At 35.1% G+C, this 15544-nt stretch overlaps 1 protein-coding gene across 1 annotated transcript; it reads right to left on the reverse strand.

The window, feature by feature from the left end:
* Positions 1-604: 604 nt before the first annotated feature.
* Positions 605-1315, reverse strand: LOC106056645 (uncharacterized). The gene has a single exon (XM_013213458.2). It carries the CDS (start codon positions 1313-1315, stop codon positions 605-607), a length of 711 nt encoding a protein of 236 aa, XP_013068912.2.
* Between the last annotated feature and the right edge of the window lie 14229 nt (positions 1316-15544).

The raw sequence follows: 15544 nt of genomic DNA on the forward strand, positions 1-15544 counted from the left end.
GCGTTGTAAATATCTCCCACCCAAGATTTTATTTTACCTACGCCCTCTCTGTCTGTCTGTCTGTCTGAGTGTCTGTCTGTCTGTCTGTCTGTCTCTCTCTTAACAGACAAAATAATAATGTTATACCCACATTTCATCTTGTTTTTATAAACTTTGACACACACAATCATGTATTAAGTCAATGACATATGACAAAAGAAACTATTTTATACAATGTCAACAGAAGCAAGTTTCGAGACAAAGAGAAATCTATGCTCACACAAAAATTGTTTAAATAGTTCTTAAATACGGAAGTAAGTGTAATCTTGTACTCTATGATATGTTGGTTAAAAAAAATATATTTGGGTCTAAATTGCGAATAAAGAATCGCATCTGGTAATTTTAACCACTTCTGTTTTCATCGAGAAAGGTGCTTAGTTGTTCCATGTACACAGAAAGTGAGAATACGTTATATTTTCTTATTTAGGAGAATGTAGACATGACACAGAAGTAGAATGTAGACTTGACAGAGAAGGAGAATGAAGACATCAATATTTCACTTTAATACATTTTGAATGGCCGACGGGTAAACAAAATTTCTATATAAAAATGGAACCAACAATTCTTAGTTTGAATTATTCTGAAGTTTCTGTTGTTTCCCTGGTATAGAACGAATGTTAGCAAAAATTTGCCAGAAAGTCTCTCTGTATTTAGAGCTCGTAATGTAATACACAAATAAACTGGTGGAAGAGTTCAATGTCTCAAACAGCCATGAAACTGACCACATAATCTGGTAAAGATTATAGTATTTGCCGTATAACTCAAAACCTTTGAGAAAAGCTACCAGCAAGCAGTTGATCATGTAAGGAAGGTAACTCACAATAAGTACTAGGGACAATAAAACGATGGTTTTAATGATAGTTGTGTCCCTTTTGGCCAGACTTTTCGACGACTCTGTGTTACAGTTACCTAAACTATTACGCCATTTTGATTTCTCATGCAGTGCTACTGTTAGAACAATGGTGGTCACGACGATGATGGTGAAAAAGAGAAAGAACAGAACAGCTAATAACACCGTTGTCACGTTGGCCACATCTGCATAATGGTCGTTTATTCCCATCCCCAGCACGGTTCTGTTGATTAGTAAATCTGTTTTCCATTCCAGAAACACAGTTCCCGTGTAGAACAGTGGGAAGCTGGTGTTAATGCCCACAGCGTACAGTCCAGCTAAAGCTACGAAAGTCCTTCTTGGTGTAATCATTGTCTTGACATGAAGTGGTGCCACTATACAGTAACATCTCTCCAGAGAAGCGTAAGCGGTTATCCAACAAGTCATTTTAGTGAACAAAATACGTGGATAAGCTGTAAAGAGAAAAAGAAATTTCTATTATTACCCATGAAACGTTAGGATTGAAAGCTATATTCGTTTAAAATTCTGGCAAATATAATAGCTACATAAGTATTTATTTCCCTAAAGTAATGTTTGAAACAAGCAGAAAAAATCCATTTAAAAAAAAACAAAAAACAAAGCTTATCTAAGAGAAAGAGCTCCGCACTTACAACTATATCTCTCAATAATGTAGAAGTTGTGTTCCTTATTCGATATCAAACTAAATAATTAATTGCCAATAATTAATTGACTAAGCGAAAATTTTAAAAAATAAATTTGTAGGTACAATAAATAACTGTTAAAAATTTTAACTTGATCTGAGAATGGGTGTGGGAAAAATAACTAGTTTAATTATCCAAGGCGACGAAATCCTAGAGTTTTTGTCATATCTGTGAATATTGAAGGATTAATTTCCCTTAATGGTATCAAGCAAAATAATTAATTACCAGTAATTTTTTTGACGAATTGGTAATTTTTTTAATTAATTCGTGTCTGTACTATGCCAATGAATAATTGTGCAAAGTTTCCACTTGATCCGAGAATGGTTGGTGAGAAATGTACAAACTTGTTACCAGACAGACAGTTTGAGTGGATATACGTTTGGTAAGAAACACAACATTTAAAGTCTAATAAGAGGTAGCAAAAGAAAATCTCAGAAAAAGTTAGGTTGGTAGAATGGAGATATTGCTACCTTTGACCTGTTTCTTCTTCTTCTTCTTCTTGAAACTGTCAGGTAGAGTTGAGCCTTTGGCTCTTGGAACTCCAGGCCAGCAAAAGTCAGACTCGCAGCCAGAGACCGCGTGCACAGGGACCCCTGCCATTTTCCTTTTCTATACCAGGCTAACCGTGCAGGACACGCCATTTATGTAACGGCCCTTTAAGGAACGGCGCCTGGATTGTGACAAGGATGTGGGAGCTTTTTTACAACTCCGCGCAGTGCAATGAGGATGCTCTCGCACCCCCTTAGGCACCTCACGGGAGTCTTGTTTTGCTACCCTTTAGCCTATACTCCTGAGATTTTATTAAGTTTATCATATGCTCCAGGTCCCTATGATGTTCTCATTGTAGAAGGGAAATGGTTTAGTCAATTAAAATACATGGTAAAAGACAATTTTTAAAAATCAATAAAGTTGACAGTTGTGCAATGTTTACATTGTTTTGTATACATTGTCTTGTTTACATAATAATGTTTACATTGTCATGTGTCATTAGAGTAGTTTCTAGGTAAGAAAAAAATACGTCAAGGATACGTCAAATCCGCCATTTATGTATATTGATTATTTTTAATAAAACAGCTGTATACAGCTTCATGGGCGTAGCCAGGATTTTTTTTCGTGGGGGGGGGGGTTTGGACGGGGATACCCCGCCTCCCCCCCCTCCCCCGCGAAAAAAAAAATATATATGTGTGTGTGTGTACATAACTAATCTTTATTACCCTTTCGGAAGACGTTTATTGTGCCCTAGAATATGTTCTTCCTGGAATTAGTGGACTCCCCGCCCTTGTTAGCAAAGGGGTCTGGGGGAGCTCGCACCGCCGAGCACTATTTCTGGTATTGAAAACCAACAAAATGCATATTCTGAGGTAACTACAGTGCATTATCTTGCTATTAAAATGTTTTATTTCAAAAACCTAATGTGCTATTCTTACTGACTTAGACCCTCTCGTGCCGTTCGGCGCATTTTCCGGCAAGCTGTTTCCGCAACTCTTATTTTGCGTAATTCATTTTGTCGGAGAACATGTCCCGCAAAACTTCATGCGACGCTCTGTCACAACCTCACTAAGTGGTCGACTCTCAGTTCGGCATTGAATTTCTTTGATTTAGACCCGATCTCTATAACTGACTCCTAAAATCTGTCTTAGCCTTCTTTGGTGAGCCACATTTAATGATTTTCAATTTCGGCAGAAGACTATTCACACTTTATTAATGGAGCCCAAGCCTATGGTAGAAAATTGTAACCTTTCTTGACTACGCTCTTGGAATTACATGCCTGTATTTTGCTTTAGATTTTATATCGAAAATGAAAGTTTTTTCGTCAAAATCATCTGTTGAGGGGTTTTAAACTTAAACATCTCTGGAGTTTTTTTTTTTTTTTTTTTTTATTCAAAACCCCATTTAGCTACGATCATAGAATTTGGTGACTTTAGTTTGCTTTAAAATAATATTGAAGAGAGAGGTTTTCAAGCCTAAACGCTCTGTAGGGAAATTTTAAACTCAAAACCATCTGGAGGGGTTTGAAACTTTAAAGAAAAAGCCATCTGGAGGGGGGGGGGATTTAAACTCAAAACCCCCTTTGGCTACGCTCATAGCATTTTGAGTGCGTAATTTGCTTTTTTTTTAATATTGAAGGGGTAGTTTTCAGCTTCAAACCCCGCTGGCAGGGGGTTTTAAACTCAAAACCCCTTTGGCTACGCTCATAGATTTTATAGTATGTAATTTGCTTTTTTTTAAATATTGAATAGGTACTTTTTAGCTTCAAACCCCAACTGGAGGGGGGGGGGGTTAAACTTAAAACTCCTTTGACTACGCTCATAGAATTGTGAGTGTGTAATTTGCTTTTTTTTTATATTGAGAGGGGGTTTATCGTAATTTTTGGAGGCGGTTTTAAAGTTAAAATCTTCCTTAGCTGTTTTCTTGGAATTTGGGATTGTTGTTTGTATTATTTTTTAGTTTTGTTTATAGAAGAGGGGGATTTAACTGGTAAGGGGTTTTAAATTCAAAACCCCTGTAGGGGGTTTTAAACTCAAAGCCCCTGGTAGGGGTTTTAAACTCAAAACCCCCTGGTAGAGGGATTTGTATCTCAAAACCCCGGATAGGTGTTTTTTAAATCTCAAAATCCCCTGGTAAGGGGTTTTAAACTCAAAACCCCCTGGTAGGGGTTTTTTAACTCAAAACCCCCTCGGCTGTGCTGTGGTAATTGATAATTTAGTATTAAAATCTCACCTAAAATAAACAAAATGAAAGCAAAAATCACTCACTTAATTCCGTTCCCCCCCCCCTGGGGGGGATTTCATTTCGTGGGGGGGGGGGGGGGGGGGGGGTTGGGGTTGAACCCCCAACCCCCCCCCCCTGGCTACGCCCATGTACAGCTTACTATCTTTAAATGAGATATGTTGTTATTTTCGCCAGATAGAAATGTTTTCATTTATCTAACATTAAATTGTCTGTAAGAGTAACAAAAGTCATCTTGGAAACATCATTTAGGAAGCTTCAGAATTAGGTCGCAACCAGTTTAATGGAATCTATCGATCTTTCTTGATCTTAACATTTTTTATTTAACTCATTTATATTCTCATTGAAACCCTTTTATCTTTGGTAAAAACTCACTGAGGATGAAGCATTGACTCTACCCAAAATTGAGAACATTCATCCAGACAAAATAAAGTAATTTCGAATAGTCCCAAGTATTGACTTTAGTTCCCTTCCTAGAATCCCGCAACCATTAAATCAAACTTAGAATTTGAGTCTTATTTCCATTTTGTTTTGACTTTCTAAAACAAATTGTTTAAAAGTGTAAACGAGTTCCGCCCCTGACACAAAACATAGTCAGAGATGGACTAATGTGCGTTAATTTGTAATTTTTCTTTATTCTCGATAGCGTAAATGAAGATCTTCATTTTCCATGACTCCTTTTCGTTGACTTTCTTGACTACATTAATTACAGCATAATTTCCAATATAATGGAACAAAGAAACTGTTTGTAAAAGTAATATGAAACAGTTTCATTTTTTAAAACTATACTCTCTTATAAAGCTGATTACTTTTTCGTAAGGACGATTATTTTGCTCTTAATAACTCATGAATTGTTGATTTTTTTAATAAAAGGAACATTTGTACCCCGCCCCAATGCCTCTATCCCTATGACAAAAATGCTGCTTAAGACAATGTACATACAATTCTAATGGTCGTCCTATAGATCCAGACTTAGAAGATACAATTCTAATGGTCGTCCTATAGATCCAGACTTAGAAGATACAATGTTCCTCAACGTCTATTTCTATCTGGAACTCCTCAGTGGATTAGGGTCTTCACGCGGAATTACCCACTGACCTATGTTTGTTTAAGATAATGATCGTCTAGACCAAATTTAATTTGAAAATCTATTATTTCAAAAATTATAACGGTCAAACGAAAGTTTTCCCATTGTTAACAATAAGAGAGTTGTTCTTTTGCCAAAGATATACATCAATTATCAATTTTCTAGGACATTGTCGAGATCTTCGTCCATGCAGGTTCTAGATTCCAGTTTTCACGAAGAAGTTGCAACTTTAGAAAATGAAATGTATTAACTACTAAACTATCCAAATAGTCTAATATAGTATCTATTATTTTTAAAAAAATTTACCTCCAGTCACATATGCCACATCCATTGAGTTAAACGAAAGGTCAGTTCTTGAAGACATGAGTGGACTCACACCGATAACATACCAAATATTAAATACCAGTCCAGAAGTGTCAGTGACTGCCAAGGCCAGAAAGGTCACGTTGATCGACTCCCTTACACCTTGTCTGAAAATAAAAAGGCGACAAAATATCAACAAGTGAAGTGATGTAGAAGGCTCTGGGAGAGGCGTGGTAGGCCAGAGAACACTATTGACTGGAAAGATATTTTTTTTATCTGGTTATTTCTGCGTGGTCTAGGTAGATGTTAGCCTTGTATCCGGTTGCTGCTAGACTATGGGGTTGGTTCGTGGTATGTGGTTCGAGTCTTTCTCATGACTTTTCTGTTTGCCATATTTTCTTCCTCGTGCTGCTATGTGCTTCATTAAATGTTTATTCCAAATTTATTTCAGTACTGGAAGCTCCCAACTCCACGCATGTTTCATAACTTTCATAAAATCTTCATACATTTCATTTTGAATGGGCAAACATGTTTTCTTTAAACTATTAGTAACTTTTATTCCAGAGAACACGTTTTTTTTTGTCATAACATTATTCAGACAGTTGATAAAACTTAATGCACAACAAGTTTACAAAGACAGTTTGTGTGGAAATACAAACTTAAAATCGGCCTCCAAAAAGGTCCAGTCAGGCAGGTTAAAGGCGGGTTTCAATATTTTCAGAAAGAATATCAGAATGAAGTTCTATTGTAGGCTAATGATTGAGAAGAATATCGAAAGAAGGTTGACAGATCCTGTATTTTGCCCCATCGGTTCAGCAGACCAAGGATAGGTGAAAGTGAAGGAGAAGTTAGATGTGAACCTGGCCTAACTAATGTCATATAATGACTATCTAATTGATCTAATTGTTCTCTAAAGGGTCAATCTCTTATTCAAAACCTCAGGAAAAAAAGCATTTGCTTAATAGAAATCTCCCTTTTCTTTAGTTGGAATAGTAGTGTGTGCGTAAGTTCACGCGATAATATGAAACAATATTTATTAATTGTTGTTTAAAATTATGTTCTACTTAAATGTATACTAAATAGATTTTTTCTATTTAAAAATAAAAGTAAACATATTTTTGTAAATGTATTAGTTAGTCTGATAGAACTTATTTATTTAACTTTGCAATACAATAGTAAATTTTGACAAAAATGTAAAAACCTTTGCATAAATGTGTTATAAATATGGTAAATAGTCATCTCCCTTACTAAATAGCCTCCCGTGTATTTTTATACTATTAATAGTGAATAGTTGTAAAAATGGTGTATTTTTATGAAACAACTGCTTGCATAGTTGATTTAAAAAAAAAAAAAGTTTTGCTTTCAGAAAAGAAAAAAAAAAGTAGCCATTGCATTGGAACGGTCTAAAATATCATGATGTCGGATTTTCAATATCTTTTCTAGTTTACGAGATCTAAACGGGACGGACAGACAGACCACACAAAACTAATAGCGTCTATTCCCCTTCCGGGGCCCGCTAAAAAGAAACAAAACAAAATTTCCCTTTCTAAACATCACTATCACATGCAAAATAGTTCACTTTTTGTACCTTATTGTACCTTGGTGAATTGTGTGAACACAGAGCGTGAAAATGTAAATAGTGAACATGAATTGAGTAGTACCGGAAGTAAGGTCTGTGATCGAGAGTTTAGTAAGTCAAGTAAGTAATGGTAGCAAGTCAGTATGTGGTAGCAAGTTGATGTAGCAAGTAGATAGTTACGTTGAAGAAGTTGCGTCTAGTAGCTGAAGTAAGTTCAATGAAGCATGTTGATATAGCATAAGTAAGATGGAAATCAAGTAACAAATACGTTTAGTCCTTATTAAGCTGACTTTAAGTCAAGTAGTGGACTTAGTAACGTAACTATATTATAAGTGAAATGAGAAAGTTGATTAAGTATAGATCTACAAATATATTTGAATAAAACTGTTCGTGTATACTATATTCATATACTAGCCAGATATTATTTGCGTATCGCTGATATAGTCACTGATATAGTCTATTAGAAACAATGAAACAAAATAATAATATTTTAAGTAAATTGAATGCGTCAATGTAAAAATATTATGAATGGGGCTATTTAAATAGCTAATCGACCTAAATCCAATTTTTTAATCAAAACTTTTGCTTGTATATATAAATATATAATAATAAGGCTTGCCTTCGAGTCCGAAGATAAATGAGGAATGCAGTCTTTCCCGTGACAATATATCCAGGGCCATATCCAGGGCAAGCATAACTATTGTCCGCCGGTGTTCGATTAAGATTTTCTTTTCGCCGTTTGTCTTCGGCAGCGGATTTTCTTTTGGTCTCAAATGAGTATCCCGCGGCCTTTGTGAGTGACCTCCAGTTGCCTCGTTCTAAAGCCGCATGCAACCAGAATCTCTACTCTATGTCAGCTAAGGCTATTTGGCGCCTAAGCTGTAAAATGTTTGTAAAATGTTTCACATGTTTCGGATGTTTCTTCAAGCTGGTCTTTTAAACCGTTTCTGTGTGGCACCTCTGTTGCGTCGAACATCTATAAGTTCACCAAATAAGACTGCCTTCAGCATACGTTCTATATCTAAAGTCTAGATACCATTATAATTGATGTAAATGTAAATGTATATTTATGTCTAAGCACGATCTCTGATACTTAAGGTTTGTAGGCCTGCTTACTTACTTAGATCTCTCTCTCTCTCTCACTCTTATATAAATATGTATATATAAATATATATATATAATAATATAATATATATATATAATAAGGTTTGTCTTCGAGTCTGAAGATTAATGAGGAATATATATATAGTTTACTATAAGAAGTTGCACAAACCTGTGACGTGGCAACGATCTATTGGTCTAAACTGCAGACAGGTTGTGACGTCGGTCTCGGTCAAAACATATTTGCATGATTGTGCTCTTTGTGAGTCTAAGCTGTGCGCAATATTATGAATGGGGCTATGAAAATGTTTTTAAAACGGCTAAAGTTATAGTGAACGAATGTATGTAAAAATAGTTTTAAAACATACATTTGAAAGTTAATTTTATTAAAAATGAAATGAATAGAATATATTTTGTATGTTTATGTGTAAAAGTAACAAATTATGTTAGCGAAAAGTATATCTTAGAATTAGATTTAGCCTTAGATCTCAAGATGTTCTGGTCTGCACCTGCGTGACCTTTTGGTCGTGTCTCATGTAAACATACCTATATGACCTAGATCCATAAAATTGTAATACTTTCATAGAGTTGGGCAACCTTTTTTTTTAGGGTCTTCAGTTTGTTTTAGGACTATTTTACAAGCTTTCCTTTAGTATCGTAGGAACATTTATGCTTTTTGTCAATATTGGTCAATTGGTTTCGATTTTTATTTGAGACATACATGCATACATACACACATACATACATACTTGGTGAAAGTAGGCAACCTTATCTCTTTAAATGACAGGAAGCTATGGAAAAGAGTTGGGGCAACCTTCTGTCACTCTATCGGTGGCTTCAGGGGAATCTAAATGTTGCGTGATTGTTTTCATCAATAAGTACGGACATGCCCAATTGATACATTATTCTGACTTTTTAGAGTGGAAAACAAATATTTTTAATTTAGGTTTGATATTCGTGGAAAATGAAATTCTTACTTAACTCAAGCGCATGTTTCAGTAAACCTCTTAAAACATTTAGTTGATTTTTTTTTAGTTTTTCTTTTCTTTTTGCTTTGAGGTTTAAAATTTTGAAAGAACAGAGAAGTTAAATATTTGTTGTCACCATGTCTATGAACAGAGTACAAATGTTACCACTCACTTCGCGAAGACCAAGATGTTGATGATGCTGGTGACGATACCAACTGCGGTAATGACCGGAGAGATGAAAACGTTACATAGAAAGATAAATATCTCCGTGACTTCCTTTGAGAGGTCATAGTCTTGATCCATGACGAATTGTATTTTCAAATGAGTTTTTTTTCTTCCAATCCAGCTTTTATTTGATATAATTTATAGACTTTTGAGCTGTATTTAGCTCCTTAGTTCATAGAACTTTTGAGTAAAAGTTGAAATGAATTTTCTTTTTTGCATTAATGAGTTAAGCTTTGTTTAATTAGCTATATGTTGAACAAATAGCTGTAAGTACATAAGAAATACATAGGAATCTTTGCTGTTGAAAATGGAAAATGGAACATACGTTGCCGCATTTTGTGAAGAAGAAAATTGGTTCAAATCACACAGAACTATATAACTATATAACTAGATAATTAGATCCTTGCATGCTCTTGTGATCATTATTTCATTAGCCTGCGGTCTGATATTTCAATCAAATGAATACAAGAAAAACTCTTTGGAGAGATAAAATACCTCAGACATTCTTCGATCATTTTGTGTTTGTTAAGGTTTAATTATAAATCACCAATGGGACGTGATTATATGTACGATAACACAGATTTATCGACCCTTGGGATTCATTATTTTTTCCTACCTTACGAAATAATTATAGGTTGAAAGAAGGTTAACATCAATATATCATTAACATTTCACGTACAAAATAATTTGTTTGTTTATTTTATATGTTCCTCGTTGAAACATAAATACACACACACATATATACATAACATACATACATACATACATATATATATATATATATATATATATATATATATATATATACATATATATAATTTACATTTCCATAAGATGGAATAGTCCACATTATAATTCTTAACCAACACACAATAACCTGTAGCAAATTAATAATTCCAGAGTTGGTAGGTCACTTTCTTCACAATTCTAGCAATAAAGACTACAAGCACAGATGACGAAGCCTAGTTAATAAACAAAACATAATTAATCCATATACTCCTGTTAAAAGACATAATGTAGGTGGCACTGTGTGAGCCATACAAAAAAACACAATAAAATAACAAATAATTATGTATAGATGTAGTGAAGGATGTATTTGTGGGAGCCCAAGTTGTCACTTGATTTGTCTGTACCCAAGCTGTCTTGTGATTTGTCTAAGCCTAAATTTTTTGTAGGCGTTAAATAAATTTAAAAATAATTTTAAAAGATCAGAAAATGGAAGAAGTCAAAGTGTTTCTGGATGTTCTAAACTCCAAAGAATCGAAATTTATTCATCAGTCTTCAATAAAAATCTATGTCCTGTTGTTTTTCCCATTGATGCTGATGTTATGCTGATGGTGTATTGATGTTATGTTGATGTTATGTTGATGTTATGATGAGGTTATATTGATGTTATGTTGATGTTATCTTAATATGTTGATGTTATGATGTTTTTATGCTCTGTGTCCTAACTGTGTGTATTTCTGTCTTTTTGTGCGTTCGTTAGCTCTAACTATACAAAACATGGTTTCTAGTTGTTCACATGGGTGCCAGTTAAATTAGCGCCTAGATGGTATGGTCCTCATAAAACTACACAGACAACTTATTTGAAGTGCGATCATCTGTAACAATGAACTGGTATCTAAAACACCACCTTTATAGAACAAAAAACAACTACTTCGAGCAGTATAATATTAAAAAATGCTCACCGATGTTTTTTTTTTAATAAACAATAAAAACATTAAATGACAAATTTTCTTTTCCCAACCAATGTTCCAATGTACCAACAGACACGTCACGTGATTCACTGGATCTAAACGTGGAGCTTGGCACAACGTGTACAGATTCAATTCGTTAATTCACAAATTGTAATAAATTATTTTGTTTGGTATCTCAAACAACGGAAAAAATTGTAATTGGTTGAAGTTGTGGTATAAGCTGAATTAGTCCCCTTTATAGGACTGAGTCTTAATGAACATAAATCTGAAAAATAGAAACAATAGATCACTTCATAAGCTCTCCACTAGCAGAGTGGTTACCGTTTTGGTATGAGACGCCTGAAAAGGCTTGAGCCGTGAGTTTGTATTTAGGTCGTTCCACCTTTTATTCTTAATTTAATGCCAGCTTTTTTTTAATTGTTAGTCTAGATCTATTACAAATTTAATTACATGACTGATCCAAAGTAATTTATACTAATACGCCCAATATAGGCTTTGTTCTTATATGTGCATTTTAAAAATATGTTCTTTATTTTAACACTTCTTCTGTTCTTTAACTTTTGTGCTTTTATTACTTGCAAATATTTGCCAGAGTGTATCTCTGTATTTAGTGCTCATATTGTAGTATATAAATATATTTGTGTTAGAATTAAGGGTCTCAAACAGAAAAGAAACCGACCACATGACTTGAAAAAGATTGTTGTACTTGCCGAATAGTTCAAAATCTTGGAGAAAGGCCACCAGCAGACAATTGATTGTGTAGGGAAGATAACTAACAATCAGCGCTAGGGACAACAATACTATTGTTTTGCTTAGAGTTGTGTCCCTTTTTGCCAGAATTTGTGATCTATTTATATTAGAAGATCCAGAGCTTTTACGCCATTTTGCTTTTTGGTGCAGTGTTACTGACAGAACGATTGTGGTCAGGACGATGATGGTGAAAGACACAAAAAACAAAACTGCCAGTGATGCTGTTATGACTGTAGCCACGTCAACATAATATTCACTCATTCCCATCCCAAGCAGAGTTCTGTTGCTTAGAGGATCTGTTTTCCATTCTAGAAAAAGTGATCCCGAATAGAAGACAGGAAAGCTGGTGATGATTCCTACAGCGTACAGTCCAGCTAGCGTCCAGGCAGTTCTTCTTGGTGTAATCATTGTCTTGACATGAAGTGGTGCCACTATACAGTAACATCTCTCCAGAGAGACATAGACAGTTATCCAGCAAGTCATTTTTGTGAATAAAATACGTGGATAAGCTGTAAAGAAAACAAATATAATGATAATACTATGAAGTGTGTTGAAAGTGTTTGCTTCGCTTGAAACAAGATAGTAAGAGTAACATCTGATGGAGCCCCTGCTTTGTTTGATTAAAACCAGTTTTATTTTAATAAATTAAAGAACAATATCCCAACTCTAAACGGGAAAGTTTGTGCAAAGCTGAATATCAAATATATTATTGACCAAATAATCTCAGTGAATAAGCTTATCAGGGCTAGGGATCTTAACCGCAGGTAGTACTGAGAAGTAATTGAAGATTTGGAAACAAAATCACTCCGATCTTCGGTACCACAGTCGCATCCGCTGAATTAGCATGGAATCTCAAGGAATAGAGTGTTCCATGAAGGACATTGACTGTGTCTTTGATACTACTATTTCTAAAGGAGAGTTGATGAAATATATGATCATGTTATAGCTATTCAAACAAAGCTTTCCCATTTCTCCAGGTAAGCAAGACAAAACAGGTTTTAGTCATTTTCCTTTACTGAAAAGATGTTTCTAGAGACATGGTTAAAAAATAAACATTTTATTTGGATTTCTTGATTATGGAATTTAAAAGTAAATTTTAACATGTCAGGAACTTGAAGCCTGTTTTCAATACTTTCCGCTCACCATTTAGTGCAGCAGCTGATTCAGCTCACCATTTAGTGCAGCAGCTGATTCAGCTCACCATTTAGTGCAGCAGCTGATTCAGCTCACCATTTAGTGCAGCAGCTGATCCAGCTCACCATTTAGTGCAGCAGCTGATTAAGCTCACCATTTAGTGCAGCAGCTGATTCAGCTCACCATTTAGTGCAGCAGCTGATTCAGCTCACCATTTAGTGCAGCAGCTGATCCAGCTCACCATTTAGTGCAGCAGCTGATTAAGCTCACCATTTAGTGCAGCAGCTGATTCAGCTCACCATTTAGTGCAGCAGCTGATTCAGCTCACCATTTAGTGCAGCAGCTGATTCAGCTCACCATTTAGTGCAGCAGCTGATTCAGCTCACCATTTAGTGCAGCAGCTGATTAAGCTCACCATTTAGTGCAGCAGCTGATTAAGCTCACCATTTAGTGCAGCAGCTGATTCAGCTCCAGTGGACAAATTATGACATAAAAGAGACGTTCCATCAGTATTTCCGCGGGAGTTTTATGGTTGCCAGAAGCAGCATTCCCACACTTAAAAAAGCAACTTTGCTGCTAAGCTTTCAAATTTTTTGGGAACACAAATATCTGTTTAAATGTATTTTTTTCTTATTTGAAAATAAGAAAATAGGTAAGAATATGTTGTAATTTGACAGCAGTCACAAGGATAACAACTAGGAGGCTAGTTCTACAGTTCTGAAACTTTATGCTCCAGTGTAAACAGTTAAATATTTCACATTAAGTGCAACTGTCAATTTGTGAGGAAATTTATCAATAACAGAATCAGAAGTAATATTCGTAAAATATAGTTTCACAAATTGCTAAATCTTGTTGTAATTCCTCAATTCGGAGTGTAAAATAATGAAATGTAAATGTATGTCCCAGTATAAGCTTAAATAATACATTCTACATAGTTAGCTAGGTTATTTTTCTAAGTTGTAAGTACATATTTTATATACATATGCGCCCTCCATTTCCAACATTTTTTAATGGAGTCCTCAATAGATAAAAGATGCCCACCCCTGCTTATAGGCCAAACAAGGTGCTGCCTATTTGTTTTAAGCTATACCTTCAATTCATAGTAGAAGCGAATAGGTGAAGTCCGTCAAGTTATACGTAAAAAACAAACAAACATAGAGAATAGTTTTACAATGTATATACTATCTTGGTTTATGTATACATTTCTTTGATAAAATAAGAGTGACTAAAGTACATGAATGTAGATCTGAAAGAAATCACATGATGATCATGATTGACAAGAACGTTTTTTTTTTGTGTGAATCTAAAAAGTTTTAGACAAGAACGCACCACAAGAGAACAAATCCTAAACCTCAGGATACACTGCCAGAAATAAATTCAACACTAACAGAATTTCATCCATGCCTTTGCTCATGTCAAGAAGACATTCGCAGAGTCTGGCATGGGGCAGTTTTGGGAGACTATTATCACAGTATTGTTTGAGAACCTCTGTGACATTAGGTACACAAGATTCACTTGAAATTCATGGTTATCATGTATCACGTAAAAAGTGAAATATAGTTGGGAATTATGGAAAAAAACTCCTTCTGGGAGCTGACCAGATGGACAGATATCAGTTGTTACTTAGTCCTTATAGAGTAAGGACGTGGATATTTTTCATCTACAATATGTATGTTGAGAAGGGACTCTATGAGTTTCGTCTAAACATGGAGTTTTAACTATATTTGGGATATTAATAGTTGAGTGTACATTGTGCCTTTACTTTTGTGTATGATTCATCCAAGTAACTTATTGAATAAATCTATCGTCTGCTGTCAAGTGAGTTACTTAAAGTTTTCCAATATCTGTTGTCTTACACAAGTTGCAAGCTCTATACGACGATTAAAATACGAAATTAAATCCCCTGCGGGGGGGGGGGGGGGGGGGGGATCGGAATTAAGTGACTGATTTTTTGCTTTGATTTTGTTTACTTTAGGTGAGATTTTATTACTAAACTATCACTTGCCCCAGCACAGCAAAGGAGTTTTGAGTTTAAAACCCCTACCAGGGAGGTTTTGAGTTTAAAACCCCCTACCAGGGTGGTTTGAGTTTAAAGCCCCCTACCAAGGGGGTTCGAGTTTAAAACCCCCCTGCAAGGGGTTTTCGCAGTTAAATTCCCCTCTTCTATAACACAAAACAAAAAAATGCAAACGACAATCCCCCAAATTTCACGCGCACAGTTATGGAAGATTTTGAATTTTAAACCCCCTCCAAATCATGTTATGAGTGTATTCAAATGGGTTTTGAGTTTAAACTCCCCTCCAGTGGACTTTGCAGCTAAAAAATACCTCTTCAATATAAAAAAAAAAGAAAATTACAAACTCAGAAATCCATGAGCGTA

Source organism: Biomphalaria glabrata, chromosome 8 (genome assembly GCF_947242115.1).
Source record: "Biomphalaria glabrata chromosome 8, xgBioGlab47.1, whole genome shotgun sequence".
NCBI lineage: Eukaryota > Metazoa > Mollusca > Gastropoda > Planorbidae > Biomphalaria > Biomphalaria glabrata.